This window comes from Carassius carassius, chromosome 2 (genome assembly GCF_963082965.1).
Source record: "Carassius carassius chromosome 2, fCarCar2.1, whole genome shotgun sequence".
Taxonomy (NCBI): Eukaryota; Metazoa; Chordata; class Actinopteri; order Cypriniformes; family Cyprinidae; genus Carassius; species Carassius carassius.
This window is the reverse complement of record NC_081756.1, coordinates 48521816-48538970: the sequence shown is the minus strand read 5'-3', so window position 1 is coordinate 48538970 and position 17155 is coordinate 48521816. Positions and strand designations below refer to the sequence as shown.

Genomic DNA, 17155 nt, shown 5'->3' with positions numbered 1-17155 from the left:
CCCACATATAGCTCATCTCACAGGCTCCACCCCTCCACAAGCCCCACCCACAGAGAACCCATTCAACAGGCCCCACCCCTCACTGTCAGGCTTACTTGATGTTGTCAAGGCAACCAGAATCTGGCTTCAAGATGGCGGTGTGGTGGAACATCTTGTAGAGAGCGATTCCCAGGAAGATCACATTCAGCTGGGAAGAACAGAAGCACAGGATGGGTTTAGGATTCACACATGTGGAGACCAGGATGTAGACAGGGTTTTAAATGTGCGTTATAGGTAGTATAAGAGCTGGTTACCATGATGATGAGTGTGGCGGGGCCTATAAAACTCCAGATGAAATAAGTATCCAACCGCAACCAGCAGCTGAAAATGAGAGGAAAACACGTCACTCAAGCATCAAATTAACACACATGCATGCACACACACACACACACACACACACACGCACACATATATATATACACAGGAAGTAATACTGCAGGTTGACTCCAAGGTTCTTGTGTCTTTTGGCTGATACATGAGAGTTCTTTCAATTATTCAGACTTTAATTTCCGCAACATTAGACTAAACTTCAACTCCTCTGTGACCACACACACACACATCCCAGCAAGACCCAGATTTGAGTGTATTTGTGTGTGTGAGACTCACACTCTGTCCGTCCCGTAACTGCGGTAATCCACTGCGGCAGAAACGGCCACGATGAGTGCAGGAATGCCGTATCCGGCCAGGTAGAAATACCTCCTGCGTGAATGCTCGCTCTCGAACACCTCCACCAGCATGATGTAGAGCTGAACGCCTTCCAGAAACATCCACGTGAACGCAGACAGGAAGAAGAAATGCAGTAGAGCCGCGAAGACGGCGCAGGCGATCTGAAAGACGCACACAATCACTCGTTACCTGGACATTGATGGATGCTGTTCAGCGACCTCACAAACCTGCTCAGATAATTGAAAAATGTGAAATAAGAGGGTTTAAAGATTATAAATCATGCATGACGTTCTGCATTAGAGTCACACACACTGAACGCTCTCTCATTAAATCTTTATGACACACACACACACTTGTGCTATTTCACCCTCTCATGAAATAATAAATACATGCAGTCTGCCATTTAAAAACATCCAACACACAATCTTCCCAGCTGCACAATATGGAAAAAGTGAGTAAAATGTCTAAATATAGTACTTAAGCTTTTTAGTTGAATTGAATTGCGTTAGTTTTTTCTAAGCCACTGGCAAGCATACATTCAACAAAAAGATCTCCTTATATTTAAAACAAAAAACAAATAAAACAATATTTGAAGTGATGAACAATGCAAATAAAATTGAAAAAAAAAATCAGGATTATAATCTCGTAAATTAAGACTAAAACCATAAAAGTATCATTCCTACTTTAATACTTAAAAATGTAAATGGAAACTTTAAAAATAAAAACCAAACTAAAATTTGAATAGCTATCCATGCTACTAAAATAACACTGAAATGATAAGTTGTGTGTGTGTGTCTCGTACGGGCTGGTCCACACGGTTGATGCCGGTGAGGAAGAGTGTTTCAGCGATGAAGAGTGAGATGCACAGGTTCTTGTGGATGGTGTTCCTGTCGCTCTGCAGGCCGCGGAAGAAGCAGAAGGTGAAGATGCAGACGAGCAGACAGACCAGAGACAGCAGGATCCCCACCCACGTGATGATGTCCAGCAGCAGATCATGAACCGGATCAACCGGCTGCAGAGAGAGACACAGATCAGAACACTTTCACATCCCTCTGAACAGCAATATTACACTTCGATATCAAAATATCACTGCGAGCAGCAATTACAGATACACAGTGACACCATCAAAGCACGAGAGCACATCACAGCAACAATTTCAAACGCTCACACCAGGAGAGTAGCCCACGATTTCAATGATCAAAATAAAATAAAATAAAATAAAATTAAATTAAATATATAAATGAATATTATACATTTTAAATTATCATTTTATCATTTATAAATAATTATACAAAAACTTTATTATATATATTTTAATTGTTTCATAAAAATTTATAATTTTACATTTTATTTATCTATCATTCTAGGGACTAATCAATTGATCAACAAAAATAGAAACCGTGGTATTCAGGTATTCACACTGATGGTGAACCTTCGCCCACAGATAAATGTAGGTAGCTACTTTTTGTTAATATCTTGTGGTGTAATTAATTATATTAAAACAAAAAAAGAGGATATTTTACTGCAAAGCTGCAAACTAGCCTCCAGCACAGTTAACAAACCTACAAAACTGTCTTCACGCATGTATTGTGTATTTTCTGTTCAGCGCGTGTGACAGTCAGTGATTTATTATTGTGCTGCAGTTAAAGCGCTCAGATCCAGCAGACGGCATCATTGATTCCCACTGTGCTCTCTCTGTAGGGTCCCTACGGAGGCCACACAGCCAGGGGAAAAGAGCACAGCTGATATGGGACACATCCCAGAAGACTTTGAGTCGGAAGAATGGATGTCAGCATTTCTGAAGAACACAGCACATTAATATTTATGAGCACTGCACAGGTAACAGTACATAGCTTATGTGTGTGTGTGTGTGTGTGTGTGTGAGAGAGAGAGCCCCAGAGGGCTGCTGAGCATATAACACATCACTCTTCCTGAGGCCCACTCACCCTTGAGTGCTATATCTCCTCTACATTCAACAGCAGTGTGTGTGTGTGTATGTGTGTGTCAGTGCTGTAAGTAAATCAACAGCTCAAGCCTGCTCAGCAGAATCCACAGCGAGTCTCAGACTTTATAGAGTCAACACTGAGCTCAAGTAAATCTACGTGTCTATAAACACACATACACACGTGTACATGCACTCGCAGAAAAACATTTGTACCTTATTTACCCCTACATGATGCATAATAGTACCTTAAAGGTACATATTGGCACCGAAAGTGTATATATAACTAACTAAATTGTATATCTTAGTGAAAGGTACCAGCCCAGAGACAACTGCAATAGTATTTTATGTAAAAATAAAAAATGCCTGACGCCCAAAATGGACGGCAGGTAAAACAAATTGGGTATTTTAACTCAGTATGTCGTACCGAAACTAAAGAGACCAGTCTTGTGATATTGGGCAAAAATATCCAGAAGTTTATCCAAAAATATCCAAAAATTCCTATTTTTCGTATCTCCAGACCACCAAGTGGTGCTGTGCCCAAACTGAGCAGGAAACCTTGGGTCCTGGTTATTATAACACACATAAAGTTTGGATTGAATGTGCTCACGTGATATGGAGATATAGCCTCACGTTCACTTTGGTGTGCTCTTCGTCGAATTCACTCGCACATTATTTAAATTCCACAGCTTTTTAATTTAGCATGGTCTGAAGATAATCTGGTCCGATTTTTCATTATTGAATCATCTTAAACCAAGGAATCGGAAGAAATTGGTCCCTACAGATGGTGGCGCTATAGGGTTTGTGCTAGAGACTCCAAACTATCTATGGTTAATGTTGAGACTGTCTTCTATATGTGTGCCAAACCTCCTAACTTTCCCGCTAGCCGTTCTATGGGCTTTCATAGACCCCCAGAGCACAAGAAGAAGAAGTGTTGCACTCCAGGAGTCTTTACTAAACATAATGGCTAAGAAAAAAAAAAAAAACATTATTCAGTTGACACGGCCAACAAAATAATAACTTATATAATAAACATTTGTTATATATATATATATATATATATATATATATATATATATATATATATATATATATATATACACTCACCTAAAGGATTATTAGGAACACCTGTTCAATTTTTCATTAATGCAATTATCTAATCAACCAATCACATGGCAGTTGCTTCAATGCATTTAGGGGTGTGGTCCTGGTCAAGACAATCTCCTGAACTCCAAACTGAATGTCAGAATGGGAAAGAGAGGTGATTTAAGCAATTTTGAGCGTGGCATGGTTGTTGGTGCCAGACGGGCCGGTCTGAGTATTTCACAATCTGCTCAGTTACTGGGATTTTCACGCACAACCATTTCTAGGGTTTACAAAGAATGGTGTGAAAAGGGAAAAACCTCCAGTATGTGGCAGTTCTGTCGGCGAAAATGCCTTGTTGATGCTAGAGGTCAGAGGAGAATGGGCCGACTGATTCAAGCTGATAGAAGAGCAACTTTGACTGAAATAACCACTCGTTACAACCGAGGTATGCAGCAAAGCATTTGTGAAGCCACAACACGCACAACCTTGAGGCGGATGGGCTACAACAGCAGAAGACCCCACTGGGTACAACTCATCTCCACTACAAATAGGAAAAAGAGGCTACAATTTGCACGAGCTCACCAAAATTGGACAGTTGAAGACTGGAAAAATGTTGCCTGGTCTGATGAGTCTGGATTTCTGTTGAGACATTCAGATGGTAGAGTCAGAATTTGGCGTAAACAGAAGGAGAACATGGATCCATCATGCCTTGTTCCCACTGTGCGTGCTGCTGCTGGTGGTGTAATGGTGTGGGGGATGTTTTCTTGGCACACTTTAGGCCCCTTAGTGCCAATTGGGCATCGTTTAAATGCCACGGCCTACCTGAGCATTGTTTCTGACCATGTCCATCCCTTTATGACCACCATGTACCCATCATCTGATGGCTACTTCCAGCAGGATAGTGCACCATGCCACAAAGCTTGAATCATTTCAAATTGGTTCCTTGAACATGACAATGAGTTCACTGTACTAAAATTGCCCCCACAGTCACCAGATCTCAACCCAATAGAGCATCTTTGGGATGTGGTGTAACGGGAGCTTCGTGCCCTGGATGTGCATCCCACAAATCTCCATCAACTGCAAGATGCTGTCCTATCAATATGGGCCAACATTTCTAAAGAAAGCTTTCAGCACCTTGTTGAATCAATGCCACGTAGAATTAAGGCAGTTCTGAAGGCGAAAGGGAGTCAAACACAGTATTAGTGTGGTGTTCCTAATAATCCTTTAGGTGAGTGCATATATATATATATATATATATATATATATATATATATATATATATATATATATATATATATATATATATATATATATCAACCAGCTCTTGGAGAGAGACACAGATGGACAATCAGCAGACAATCTGCTGAATAACACACACACACACACACACACACACACACACACAGAGAGATAGAGGTGATGGAGCAGGTGTTTGATTAATAGTGCTTTGCTCTCCATCAAACACACTGACACAAAAAAGTAAAAGAGATCAGTGTGTGTGTGTGTGTGTGTGTCTGTGCTTCCAGACTCAAGATCTGGTAGATTTATAACCCATCTGTGTTCTTCTTTCCTCAGTATCAGATGATGTCTCACACAGTCTAGTGATAAAGAAGTTTCCACAAATCCGTTCTTTTGAACATTTTGTTTCAATGAAGCAGTTACAACATCAACAGTGACCAGCAGCAGTTCATCGCTTCTCTTACATGATCACATACAGTTCACACGGGTTAAACATGTTTTAATGGAGCATTCAAGTGCCTATTGAAAACACTGCACATGCAAAAAAACACTTCTGGAAATATGGTTAACATTACATGTATTCATCAAGGATGCATTAAATTGATCAAAGGTGACGGTAAAAACATATATGTTACAAGAAATTTCTAATAAATGCTGTTTCCTTTGAACTTGTAAAATATAAAAATAAAATCCTCATTCAGCAGCACAACTGTTTCAACATTGATAATAATCAGAAATGTTTCTTGAGCAGTAAATCATCATATTAGAATGATTTCTGAAGATCATGTGACACTGAAGACTGGAGGAATGATGCTGAAAATACAGCTGCATTTGTAATAAATTACAGTTTAACAGGTATTCACATCGAAAACAGCTATTTTAGACTGTAATAATATTTCAGTTTTTACTGTATTTTTGATCAAATAAACGCAGCCTTGATGAGAAAGAAGCATGTAAGTAGCTTCAGGAGGAGGAATTGCATCGAGAGGAATGTGAAGTTTGCTTTAGTTGAGATGAGAGTGAACGTGTAGAATGATTTCAGTCATCCACGAAGGCCTTCAGAGCAGTAAACATGAACACATTTCACTCAGAATTCAATCAGTCCTTGTTTCCTCGTCCTAACGAGGTGTAATTCTGTCGCCGTTCACACGCACACCCCTGCGACGAGAGCATGGGCCTCCTTTAAGATTGATGGATGACGATTGTCTGACATTGCCCCAGACTCAGCATCACTCCAGCGCTCTCACTGCCGCCGCTGTAGTCATGGCAACAACACAACGCTCACCTCTGAGGACCTCAACAGTCTCAGAGTGAAAGAACGCATAACTGTATGGATGCACAAACAGGAAATGAAACCCATCTATAAGGCTGTACAGCTAAGTGGGTGTGGTCATATCTGAAAAGGGTGTGGCTTAAACTTATGCAGTAATGCAGTAATACATCCATTTTGTATACAGTACAATGCACAGATACATGTATATATAATACATGAGGCGACTAATACATGAGGCAACTTTTCCATTTTTGGTTTTTGTTTGTCTGTTTTGACTTTTGCTTATTATTATTATTTTTTTTGCTTGTTAAAAAAAAAAAAAAAACAAGGCTTGTTTTAGATCGATTTTAGATGTAGTAATTTATGCACGTTTTTTTTCTTCTAATTTGCCTAAACTTATTTACATTTTAATTTTAGTTTCAGTAATTTTAGTATGTCAACTTTGTTTCAGTTAGTACTTTGTTTCCGTTTTTTTCTTTCTCCCACCCCCCCACCCCCCCCCCAAAAAAAAAAAAAGATTACTTTGTTAAAACCACTGGAAGTTTTCATTATTATTATTATTATTATTATTATTATTATTATTATTATTATTATTATTATTATTCATAGTTAATGAGATCCAGTTTACTTGTCAGATCGTTGATCTGTTTTCCTGAATAACCACAAGCTCTAAACTTGACCACAAACCAAGACATGCCCACAAACCAAATCTATAGTGGGTGTGGCTAAGCCCAAGGTGGGTGTGTTCAAGCCAGAAGTGAATGGGAATAATCCATGATGGGGTGTGGCCAAATGTGTGGTGGGTGTGGCTAAGCATATTGTAGACATGTCTATTTTTGATGACTGTGCATCCTAAACTATAAAAAAAAATTAATTATTCTAATTAATAATAGCTGTTTTATTAAGTTTCCATTTTAAAGATTAATAAAAAAATGCTTTCGTAATTTTCTTTTAATTTTAAATATTTCTGTTTAGCTTTAGTTTATTTTATCATTTGAAAATGTACTTAGTTACTATTTAATTTCAAATTTCTCATTTGATACGTATGTTTTCTAGCGGTTTTGTTTCCATTATGACATTTTTTTGTTATAGCTTTAGTTGGCACTCATGTGCAAATGTGGGTGTGTCTAAGCGTGGCGAGGGTGTGTCCAATTCGGTGATGGGCATGTCACTGCCTCAAATAGGTGTGTTCCCAATCCTCATCAATCACTGACCTCTACTTCCAGATGTGACTCACACACTGTAAATCTGAGTGGCCAGATTTTATTTTAAACAGCAGGACCGGAAGGAGACCTGCAGTTTTCCCTTCTCACTTGCTAATCAAAATGTCTGTCAGCGATCTACTCCTTTTTTTCTCATTCTCTCGAGAGCCACGGCTGTCGACGGCACTCCACAGGGCCTTTCTTTCATCCCTCAAAATGTCTTTTCTCGCCCTCATTTTTCACTTTTTCCTGTCAATTGTTCTTCTGTTTCTCTCCAGGCAAAGCCGAACCTGGGCTCTGAATGAAAAATGTAAATGAAGCTTTTAAACTTAATGCACCTGGCTGAGGCTCCGTCCCATGTGACTCCACGCCTGCCAGACGCTAAACCACACTGACACAACAATAGACATCAGTAGAGAAACAACAACACAGATACGGCACTAATAGGTCAACGGGTGAAAACAATGCATGGAGCTGACTCACAAAAACTTAAAGCTGTACATCTGACGCATCATGTCGGCCTTTAAAAAACACACAAAACCAACTCACAAGCAACAGTAACATTGCAAATACACAAGTGTATGCCTGTTTGTTCGGTGTGTATTAAGTTGCTCAGCTGGGAATCTGCGTTGATCATGTATCATATGGAGAGATAAAGACCGCCCACCCGCTGATCTCCCACAATGCACCTCACAGCCTGGAGTCATCAGCAAACAATAAACAGTCTCCACAGAGATCTGCTCCACATAAACACACCTCATGCCTTTCTTCTGATTTCTTCAGAGCAGAAGACATTCAGCAGCTCCAAACATCACGGGATGATTTACATCACTTAGTCTAAGTCTGATATCATACAATTATATTTTTTATATTTTCAGTCTTTAATTTTAGTTACATTTTCAGCATGTTTGTCATGTTAGTAGTTATGATATATATATATATATATATATATATATATATATATATATATATATATATATATATATATATATATATATATATATATATATATATATTAGTAGTAGTAGTACTGAATATACATAGTTTACTATTGTATAGTGATATTTAAGATTTTATATATTTTCTGTATATATATATATATATATATATATATATATACTATAAAACAACATTTATCATTTGAATTTAGTTTAACAGTTTATTTGTTTATTTTTTTAAGCAACAACATTTGTTTTTATGGTTTTATTTAATTAAAAACTAAAAACCCTGTGTAACACTTAAAGCTTTTATACATAATGCATTATAAAAGTATTTTAATTGCATGAGTTATGCCTTGTAACGCACCTTATATTGCACTGTATGATCGCAGAAATAATTAAAATCACAGTAATAATACATTACAACACTTATTTATGCATTGTTACACTTTTAGAAAGTATAATGCATTAAAAAACATGATAAACAACCAATTTCAGATTCCAAATATTATAATGCATTTTAACGTACAATTACAATTATTTATTATAATTCATTTTACATGATAGCTGCAAGTTTTCGTGTATTTGTTTTCGTAGAGTGGAACAATTTCTGCTGTGATCGGCATGCAGATGAATAGTCTGATGTTTATATCTGGGACAGATGTGCTGGAAGCGTCTTTACCTGCACGTCCACATGAGCCATGAGCACAGCGAAGTTGGTGAGGTGTGTGCAGGAGCAGGTGGTGTGTGTTCGGTTTGTTCCCAGCAGCCGACAATCCTGCGTCGACCAGAAGCCCGTCATACTGCGCTTCGAGTAGCTCCAGAACGAACAGTTGGGGTTGAAATTCTCCTCTGACTGCTGGAAGAGGAGGTAGAACAAACTGCGTCAGAGAGGAAAGCAGCAAAACACACGACATAAGTGAGAATAAGAGTTACACTCAGGGTTCAAAACCTGCTGCCACAGGCGCCACAAAAAAATACAAATAAATAACCAGCAGAAGTCATTTTCAAAAATTGTAAGATTATAAGAACTAGCTAACTGCATTTGATCTATATTTCAACAATAATACATTTCCCTTTTATAGTAATTAACATGCACTCTGAGTATATGAAAACATTACATTCAAGTAGCTTATTTTAAAATAGATTATTTCGGTAGTAATGCTTAAGTGTACATTTCCTCACAAGGGTAAGTAGGGTACGTATCTGAAAACTAGGGATATTATAGTTAACTAAAACTGAAACTAAAATTAATCCATTAACTTGAAATTAAATAAACATTAATTGTAATAGAATAATAATAATAATATAAAAAAAAACTCCAAAGAAAAGTTGGCAAAGAAAAATGTGTCACTTTGATTAAATTTTACCTGATGTTAGAAAATAATGTAAAAATACAACTAAAATAAAAATGATAGATTAACAAAAAAGCAGTCATATTAAGTACAAATATATATATATATATATATATATATATATATATATATATATATATATATATATATATATATATATATATATATATATAATAAACTATAGACAGTTTAATTAAATATAATGAAAATGGAAACTATAAAAAATAAAGCTCATTCTAAAAAATATAATAGTTTCTCCTTTATACTAAAATAACACAGCTGAAATTTTTATTTTATTTAGTTTACACTCCGTTATAATCTGTTTTCCAAAAACACTCAAGTCTACTTTCATTTTCACAAGGCTAAGCCAATAGATAATAATTTAATATCATCAAACTAATTGAAATAGCGTCCATTCCATACTGTGACCTCTAAACTAGGATGCAGTCAGAATGTTTTTTCTGCATTTTGGAAGAAAATAAATAAAACTGAATTCTAAGGAATGGATTTAAACCGAGGAGCCGAGAGTAAAACACTGGCACTGGTGGCTAAAGCATTATCAAATTAGCCCAAATCTGTAACAAACAAACACTCCATTCTATCCTTAGAAAGCCACGTTTCTAACATTTGTAAAAACTGCATTTTTCCATCTCAAAAATATATCTAAATTACGGCCTATGCTCTCAATGTCAAATGCAGAAATGTTAATCTATGCATTTATGACCTCAAGGTTAGATTATTGTAATGCTTTATTGGGTGGTTGTTCTGCACGCTTAGTAAACAAACTACAGCTAGTCCAAAATGTTCTTACTGGAACCAGGAAGTATGACCATATTAGCCCGGTCCTGTCAACACTGCACTGGCTCCCTATCAAACATTGATACATTTTAAAATCTTGCTTATTAATTATAAAGCCCTGAATGGTTTAGCACCTCAGTATTTGAATGAGCTCCTTTTACATTATAATCCTCTACGTCCGCTACGTTCTCAAAACTCAGGCAATTTGATAATACCTAGAATATCAAAATCAACTGCGGGCGGCAGATCCTTTTCCTATTTGGCGCAGAACTCTGGAATAACCTACCTAACATTGTTCGGGAGGCAGACACACTCTTGCAGTTTAAATCTAGATTAAAGACCCATCTCTTTAACCTGGCATACACATAACATACTAATATGCTTTTAATATCCAAATCCGTTAAAGGATTTTTAGGGTGCATTAAATAGGTGAACCGGAAACACTTCCCATAACACCCAATGTACTTGCTACATCATTAGAAGAATGGCATCTACGCTAATATTAGTCTGTTTCTCTCTTATTCCGAGGTCACCGTGGCCACCAGATCCAGTCTGTATCCAGATCAGAGGGTCACTGCAGTCACCCGGATCCAGTACGTATCCAGACCAGATGATGGATCAGCACTTAGAAAGGACCTCTACTGCCCTGAAAGACATCGGAGACCAGGACAACTAGAGCCCCAGATACAGATCCCCTGTAAAGACCTTGTCTCAGAGGAGCACCAGGACAAGACCACAGGAAACAGATGATTCTTCTGCACAATCTGACTTTGCTGCAGCCTGGAATTGAACTACTGGTTTCGTCTGGTCAGAGGAGAACTGGCCCCCCAACTGAGCCTGGTTTCTCCCAAGGTTTTTTTCTCCATTCTGTCACCGATGGAGTTTCGGTTCCTTGCCGCTGTCGCCTCTGGCTTGCTTAGTTGGGGACACTTCATCTACAGCGATATCGTTGACTTGATTGCAAATAAATGCACAGACACTATTTAACTGAACAGAGATGACATCACTGAATTCAATGATGAACTGCCTTTAACTGTCATTATTGACACACTGTTTTCCTAATGAATGTTGTTCAGTTGCTTTGACGCATTGTATTTTGTTTAAAGCACTATTTAAATAAAGGTGACTTGACTTGACTTGACTCCGGTGGCTGGATGCTGGTATTATGTGGAAATCTGCAGCTTTCTTGGATTTGCCGATATCTTTCTCCCATGAGCAATCTAACACACACAAACAGGAAATCACGTTCCCAGCTCTAATCGAGCCTGGAGGCAGAGATTCTGTGTGTGTGTTATTTTCTGGGAGGGTTTCAATAAAGCGCTTGGTGAAAAATAATTCAGGCATAAATGCTGGTGGGGGGGGGGGGGGCAGGTTGGCAGATTTTAACCAGCAGAACTATTTTTTACCGATCATGACATTGCAGGAAGAATGATAACAATAAAATTGGATGAGCCATTTTACCATAAGACAACAGAAAAATGAAATGACATATAAAGTTGTACTTTAGTCCTACTTAAGTGGGTCAAAAACACACTTAAATTGAGCTAAACTCATTTAATCTTAATGTAAACTATAAAACATTTTCATTCAATTGCAATTAACATGCACATTGAGTGTGTGAAAACATTACATTTAGATCACAGAAGTATATTCTTTTAAAGTCTAATAGTTACAATGCTTAAGCATACTTTTGTTTCACAAGGGTAAAAGCCCATTTACACCAAGTATGATGACTATAATGATAATTATACTAAACTTCACATCAACTCACAATATTGTTCTGTTTATTAAAAGCTTGTGCTGCGGTTTTGTTGTCAGTTATATGAAATGCTCAAGCTATTTAAAACAGGATTCTGTCTGGCTGACAATGTTTTAAAAAATAAAAAATAATAAATAAAAAATCCTCTTGAAAGGCATCCCAATGATACTTGGTAGGATCATAAACTAACAGTGTACTAATACTCTAATTAGTAGTTGAGATAGTTGCAAAATTACTTACTACTGTAAGTAACAGTAGTTTTATTTTTTTCTCTGGATTACATTGTTTTCATTATTATTATTATTATTATTATTATTATTAATCTGTTTTAATGGTTACATTAAATGTAAGTAATCTAAAAGCTTATCTAATTCATTAAAATCATGAAACTTTCAACTATTTATTAAAAGTTTAACCAAAATTATGTTTTTAGGGCTCTATTATTTTATTTATTTACTATTATTTATTTATTTTTACAAACTTACATGTAATTTATGCATTTATTTATTTATTATTTATTTTTACAATACTAGGACCATTATTTATATATATATATATATATGTCCCCAGAAACTCTGTGTTGTGTATTTTAGTTTTTTCTGGTAATCAGATGTATTCCTAAAAAATTAAATTAATTTATATTTTTATATAAAATAAATAAATAAATAAATTAACAAACCCTTTCATTTTCAGTCCTTACCACAGCTGCATTGATAATGACACACAGAAATGATATTTTTGGAATCACTTTCAAAACTTTCCTCCTCCAAAATGTATTCATCCAAAATTTGACTAATTATATGACATTCCGCATTATATGGTAAATTTAAATTTTATGCCTGGATTCTGCTATTTCATCCCCATTGTCCACATTGCAGAAATCATAGGAACCTATAGTTAGTAAAATGTCTAAAGTGGACTATAAATAATAGTCTTTATATAATAATTTCTTTTGAGTTTATAATGATTTTTAAAACTATAGCGTTATCATGGTTATCATCCTTAATACAGAATTAATCAATAATTGCTTTGAATTAATTAGTGGTGGGCATAGATAATTTTTTTTAATCTAGATTAATCTCACTGTGATCTTGAAATTAATCTAGATTTATCTAGATTAAAATGGCTCATTCGAATTCTGCCGAAGGCATTCAGAATATGTGTGTTACCCAAATAAAATTGACAAACAGTAAGTCTTTGATAAGGGGTTTATCAAGCTAGGTGGTGCATTAGAAAAGGGGCTCATCTCCTGTTTCCAAAATGCATCACAAAGTGCTTAAAAAAGCTGTAAACTAATTCCACATTGCACATGGTGCAAACAACCTTACGCCTGTTTCACACACACTCCGTCTGCAGTGCGTATGCGTTGCATATTTTTTTACGCACCCATGTTAACGGATTCTAGTTGCGTTCCAGGAGTGTTGCGTCTGCAGCAGTGCAGCGAACTGCAAACGCGTCCTGTGTGAAAGCACATCGAGTCCGTGCTGCACCACATACGTAACGCACACGGACTGCATACGCACTGCAGACGGAGTACGTGTGAAACAGGCGTGAGCAGGGCGTAGCTGGGGTCAGCGGGGACCCGGTGCAGGTTGTACCAGTGGGCCCTGTTTGAAATTGTTTAATTTGTATGTTCGTTTATTTTTATTTATTTGTGCTATTTACACAATGTTTTAGTTTTTTTCAAGTTTGTAGGTGTCAAGGTACAGAAACCAAATAATTAAATGTAAAATAGCACTGGATAGTCTTCAATGTAAAAATGAAATATACAATCAAACCTTCATTTATTCAGACACTTTCAACATTTCTCACATTATTACAGTTTTGCTATATATATCAAAAATTATATCTGGTGTCTGAACAATTTTTGGTTTGACTGTTAAAACTACAAAGTAATTCAGTCAAGAGCAGTGAGTGATTTTCATCTTCATTTTCTTGGATTAACATTACAGCCGCTAGCAGCTAAATTAGGCGCGGTCACTTTAAGAGACGATGAACGCATCCAATATAATACACATCACATTTTTTTCGTCAACTGTTTCACTTAATAAATAACTGACAGTTTTTTAGAGCATAATTTCCAAGGTGGGTATTTTGACATATTTTGTATGTATTTGTCGGCACAAGAGCAAAAAAAAAAGCAAATTCGATGTTCAAGTGTTTTGAGACGCCTTTCTCTGCGTGAGTCCTGAACACCAGAACACAGCGAGTACTGAATTGGGCTCTTTCACATCTTTTTGTTCGTTCAAACTGCGATTTGTATTTGTTCGTTCAGGTGCAGGAGGGACTTCGAGGAGAACTTCGCAGAAGAGAGTTCGGTTCGCACCGAACACAGCGCGCGAGTAACCAGCTCTGTTAAGCTTTTCCGCGTCTTGTGTTTGGATGCTTTAATGTTTAAATCGACAAGCGGTAAGGCTTAAAAACACGTGAAAAAGATAAGTTTTCGTGACGATGCGCAGCAGTGGCCCGTCAACTGTCCAGAGCATCTTTTTAGGCTGCTCTCAGCCAGTCTGTTCTATAAAATATCAAGGTGAAAGTCATCATAGCTTGCTTAGTATAGACCCAGCTCCCAACCCAACTTAACGGCAATATTTTTTTTAACGCCCGATAAGAGTCTCATGTTAACGCAGCATGTTAACGCCGATAACGGCCCACCACTAATATATATATATATATATATATATATATATATATATATATATATATATGTTTAAACAACACATTTACACACACAGGGCTGTGATTCTGTGGAAAAATGCACGAGTTCTGCGGGCGTAGATTCAGTGTGGGTCAAATCAAATTCCCAGATCTCGCGACCTGTCTAATCATGGTGTGTGTCTCATTTTTTGGGTGTGTTTCCAAAAAATGCTTGGAGAAAAATCATTCTGGCATAAATGGTGGTGGTGTGACTGAGGGACCGTTCATTCATCACCTATTCATCCGAGTTACCCAACCAGTCACACACACACACACATATACACGGTCCAGAATGATTATTCCAAGGAATGTTATGCTATTATTCCTATAGCAAATCCCAAGTGAACCTAACACCAGCCGGCTCGGCTCCATACCTGAATATGGCACACGGTGAATATAACGGGGTCGGACAGGTAGACTTTGTTACTGTCTTTGTTGATGGCTGCCGTTATAATGGGAGAGTTGACAATGACAGAGTAGTTTGTGTTTAACGTCTCACTGCTGAACTTCATACTGGCGTTTTCAGTGGACAGATATGAACCCAGATGCTTGTACAGGACGAACGCCATCCGGATCTCCCCTGAAAGACAGACCGACAGAAAGAGAGCGGCTGTTAGTTTCATTATTAATTTATTCAGCATCATTATGATGACAAAGGTCACTGGTTTCAATTTGCTCAGAAGTATTCGCTGCTCAACAGAAGCTGAAAAAATCCTCACATTTGAGGAAATGAAATAAAACAGTCAATCATATTAGCATACAAGAGAGCGGAGGCTTGGGGAAAAAGTGCCACCAAAATTAAGAAAAACTCCTCCAAATCTGAGAAACAGTAGCAAAAATATGCCAATGAATGAGCAATATTTATAACATGTCATGCATGTAAGAGTACAGTTTTTGCTGTAGAAACATTTCATGTTGAAGCAGCAAAATAGTTGTTGTGTTAAACAATAACTGTGATGATTTTTTCAGGATTGTTTAATGAATAGAAAGTTTACATTGATCAATTTAATGCATCCTTGCAGAATATAAGTATCAATTTCTTTAATCGTCTTATTTATAAAAGATGAAGTCTACTGTACCTACACATAATGTTAGAAAACCTTAACCCTATTAAAAGGTAAAAAAAAAAAATGCTGCTGGAAATCAATTGAAGTGGGAAAATATTGGCTCTTAATGAGAAAGAGCACGTTAGCGATCGGAGGGGAGTTCGTTTGGGAGATCAGCCCCCTGCTAAAGCCTTTTAAAAGCCAAAGCGACAGAATAACAAAGCAAAGCGTGTTCAATCTGCTGTTGGACATGGCCTGATGGGGTGTACCGGGGTTCATCTGCACGTTTCTTTAGAGTTCCTCAAAATTCTTCATTAGCACATCATGGAGAGCAGACACTGTCTCAAGCTGATTGAAGCCCTTTTTCAGATTATATTAGAGGAAAAGAGCAATGAAGTGAAATAATTTGGGCTTTGATTAGATGGGATTCGGTAGATTACGTAATGCATACATAATATCCATAATGCTTTGTTCCTCTCAGCAGCATTTACTGAGGGGCACAGAGGATTCGAGAGAGCAACGAGAAAAAAGGGAGGGAAGAAAATAACCGCGAGTCGATTTGATTCAGCTTTATTGAGAGGTCATTAGCGCTTTACTGCCTCCTTTGACAGAGCCACAGTTCTGCTCGTTATATTTGCTTTTCGTGAAAAAGAAATGAACCAACCCTGCCTCCCCCACCGTGTCTGGATCACGGACTCACAAGAAGACAAAATTATTTTTTTGGTGGCAGGTAGAAAACTTCTGACGAAAGGAAACCAGCTCATAAAATGGGAATAAATGTGGAGGATCTTCATTGTTAGTCCATATTGGAAATCAAGAGTTTAAGAGTAAGATGGTGCCATTCGTTTATTAGTGTTATTTTACCGATTATTATAACCAATCTATATGTTTATAGTTTTTGTTAATATTTTGAGTTAGATTTTATTTGTATATATAGATAATTTATTTTTGTTTATTTTATTTTTTGTGCATTTGTATTATTTGTATTATTATTGATATTTTTTTTTGTTATTTGTTTAGTTATTGTTATTTTTTTATATATGTTTTATACAGTTTTTATTAAGTTTTTTAGTTTTAATAATCTTAGTGCTTCAATCCAAAGTGAACGAAAATTT

The 17155-nt window shown here is 36.8% G+C and overlaps 1 protein-coding gene across 36 annotated transcripts in view; it reads right to left on the bottom strand.

Moving 5' to 3' along the window:
- The window catches only part of LOC132111166 (adhesion G protein-coupled receptor L3-like), a 277367-nt gene that overhangs the window by 28438 nt on the left and 231774 nt on the right, over positions 1-17155 (bottom strand). For 24 of the 36 annotated variants that reach the window (XM_059518330.1, XM_059518347.1, XM_059518416.1 and 21 more), the window contains 6 exons: positions 15369-15574; positions 9068-9244; positions 1508-1717; positions 646-866; positions 294-360; positions 96-187 (listed from right to left, as the gene is read on the bottom strand). In XM_059518330.1, the coding sequence (XP_059374313.1) occupies positions 96-187; positions 294-360; positions 646-866; positions 1508-1717; positions 9068-9244; positions 15369-15574 (973 nt within the window). The remainder of the gene's footprint in view (positions 1-95; positions 188-293; positions 361-645; positions 867-1507; positions 1718-9067; positions 9245-15368; positions 15575-17155) is intronic. The other 12 variants (XM_059518336.1, XM_059518356.1, XM_059518394.1 and 9 more) reach the window with 1 other exon arrangement.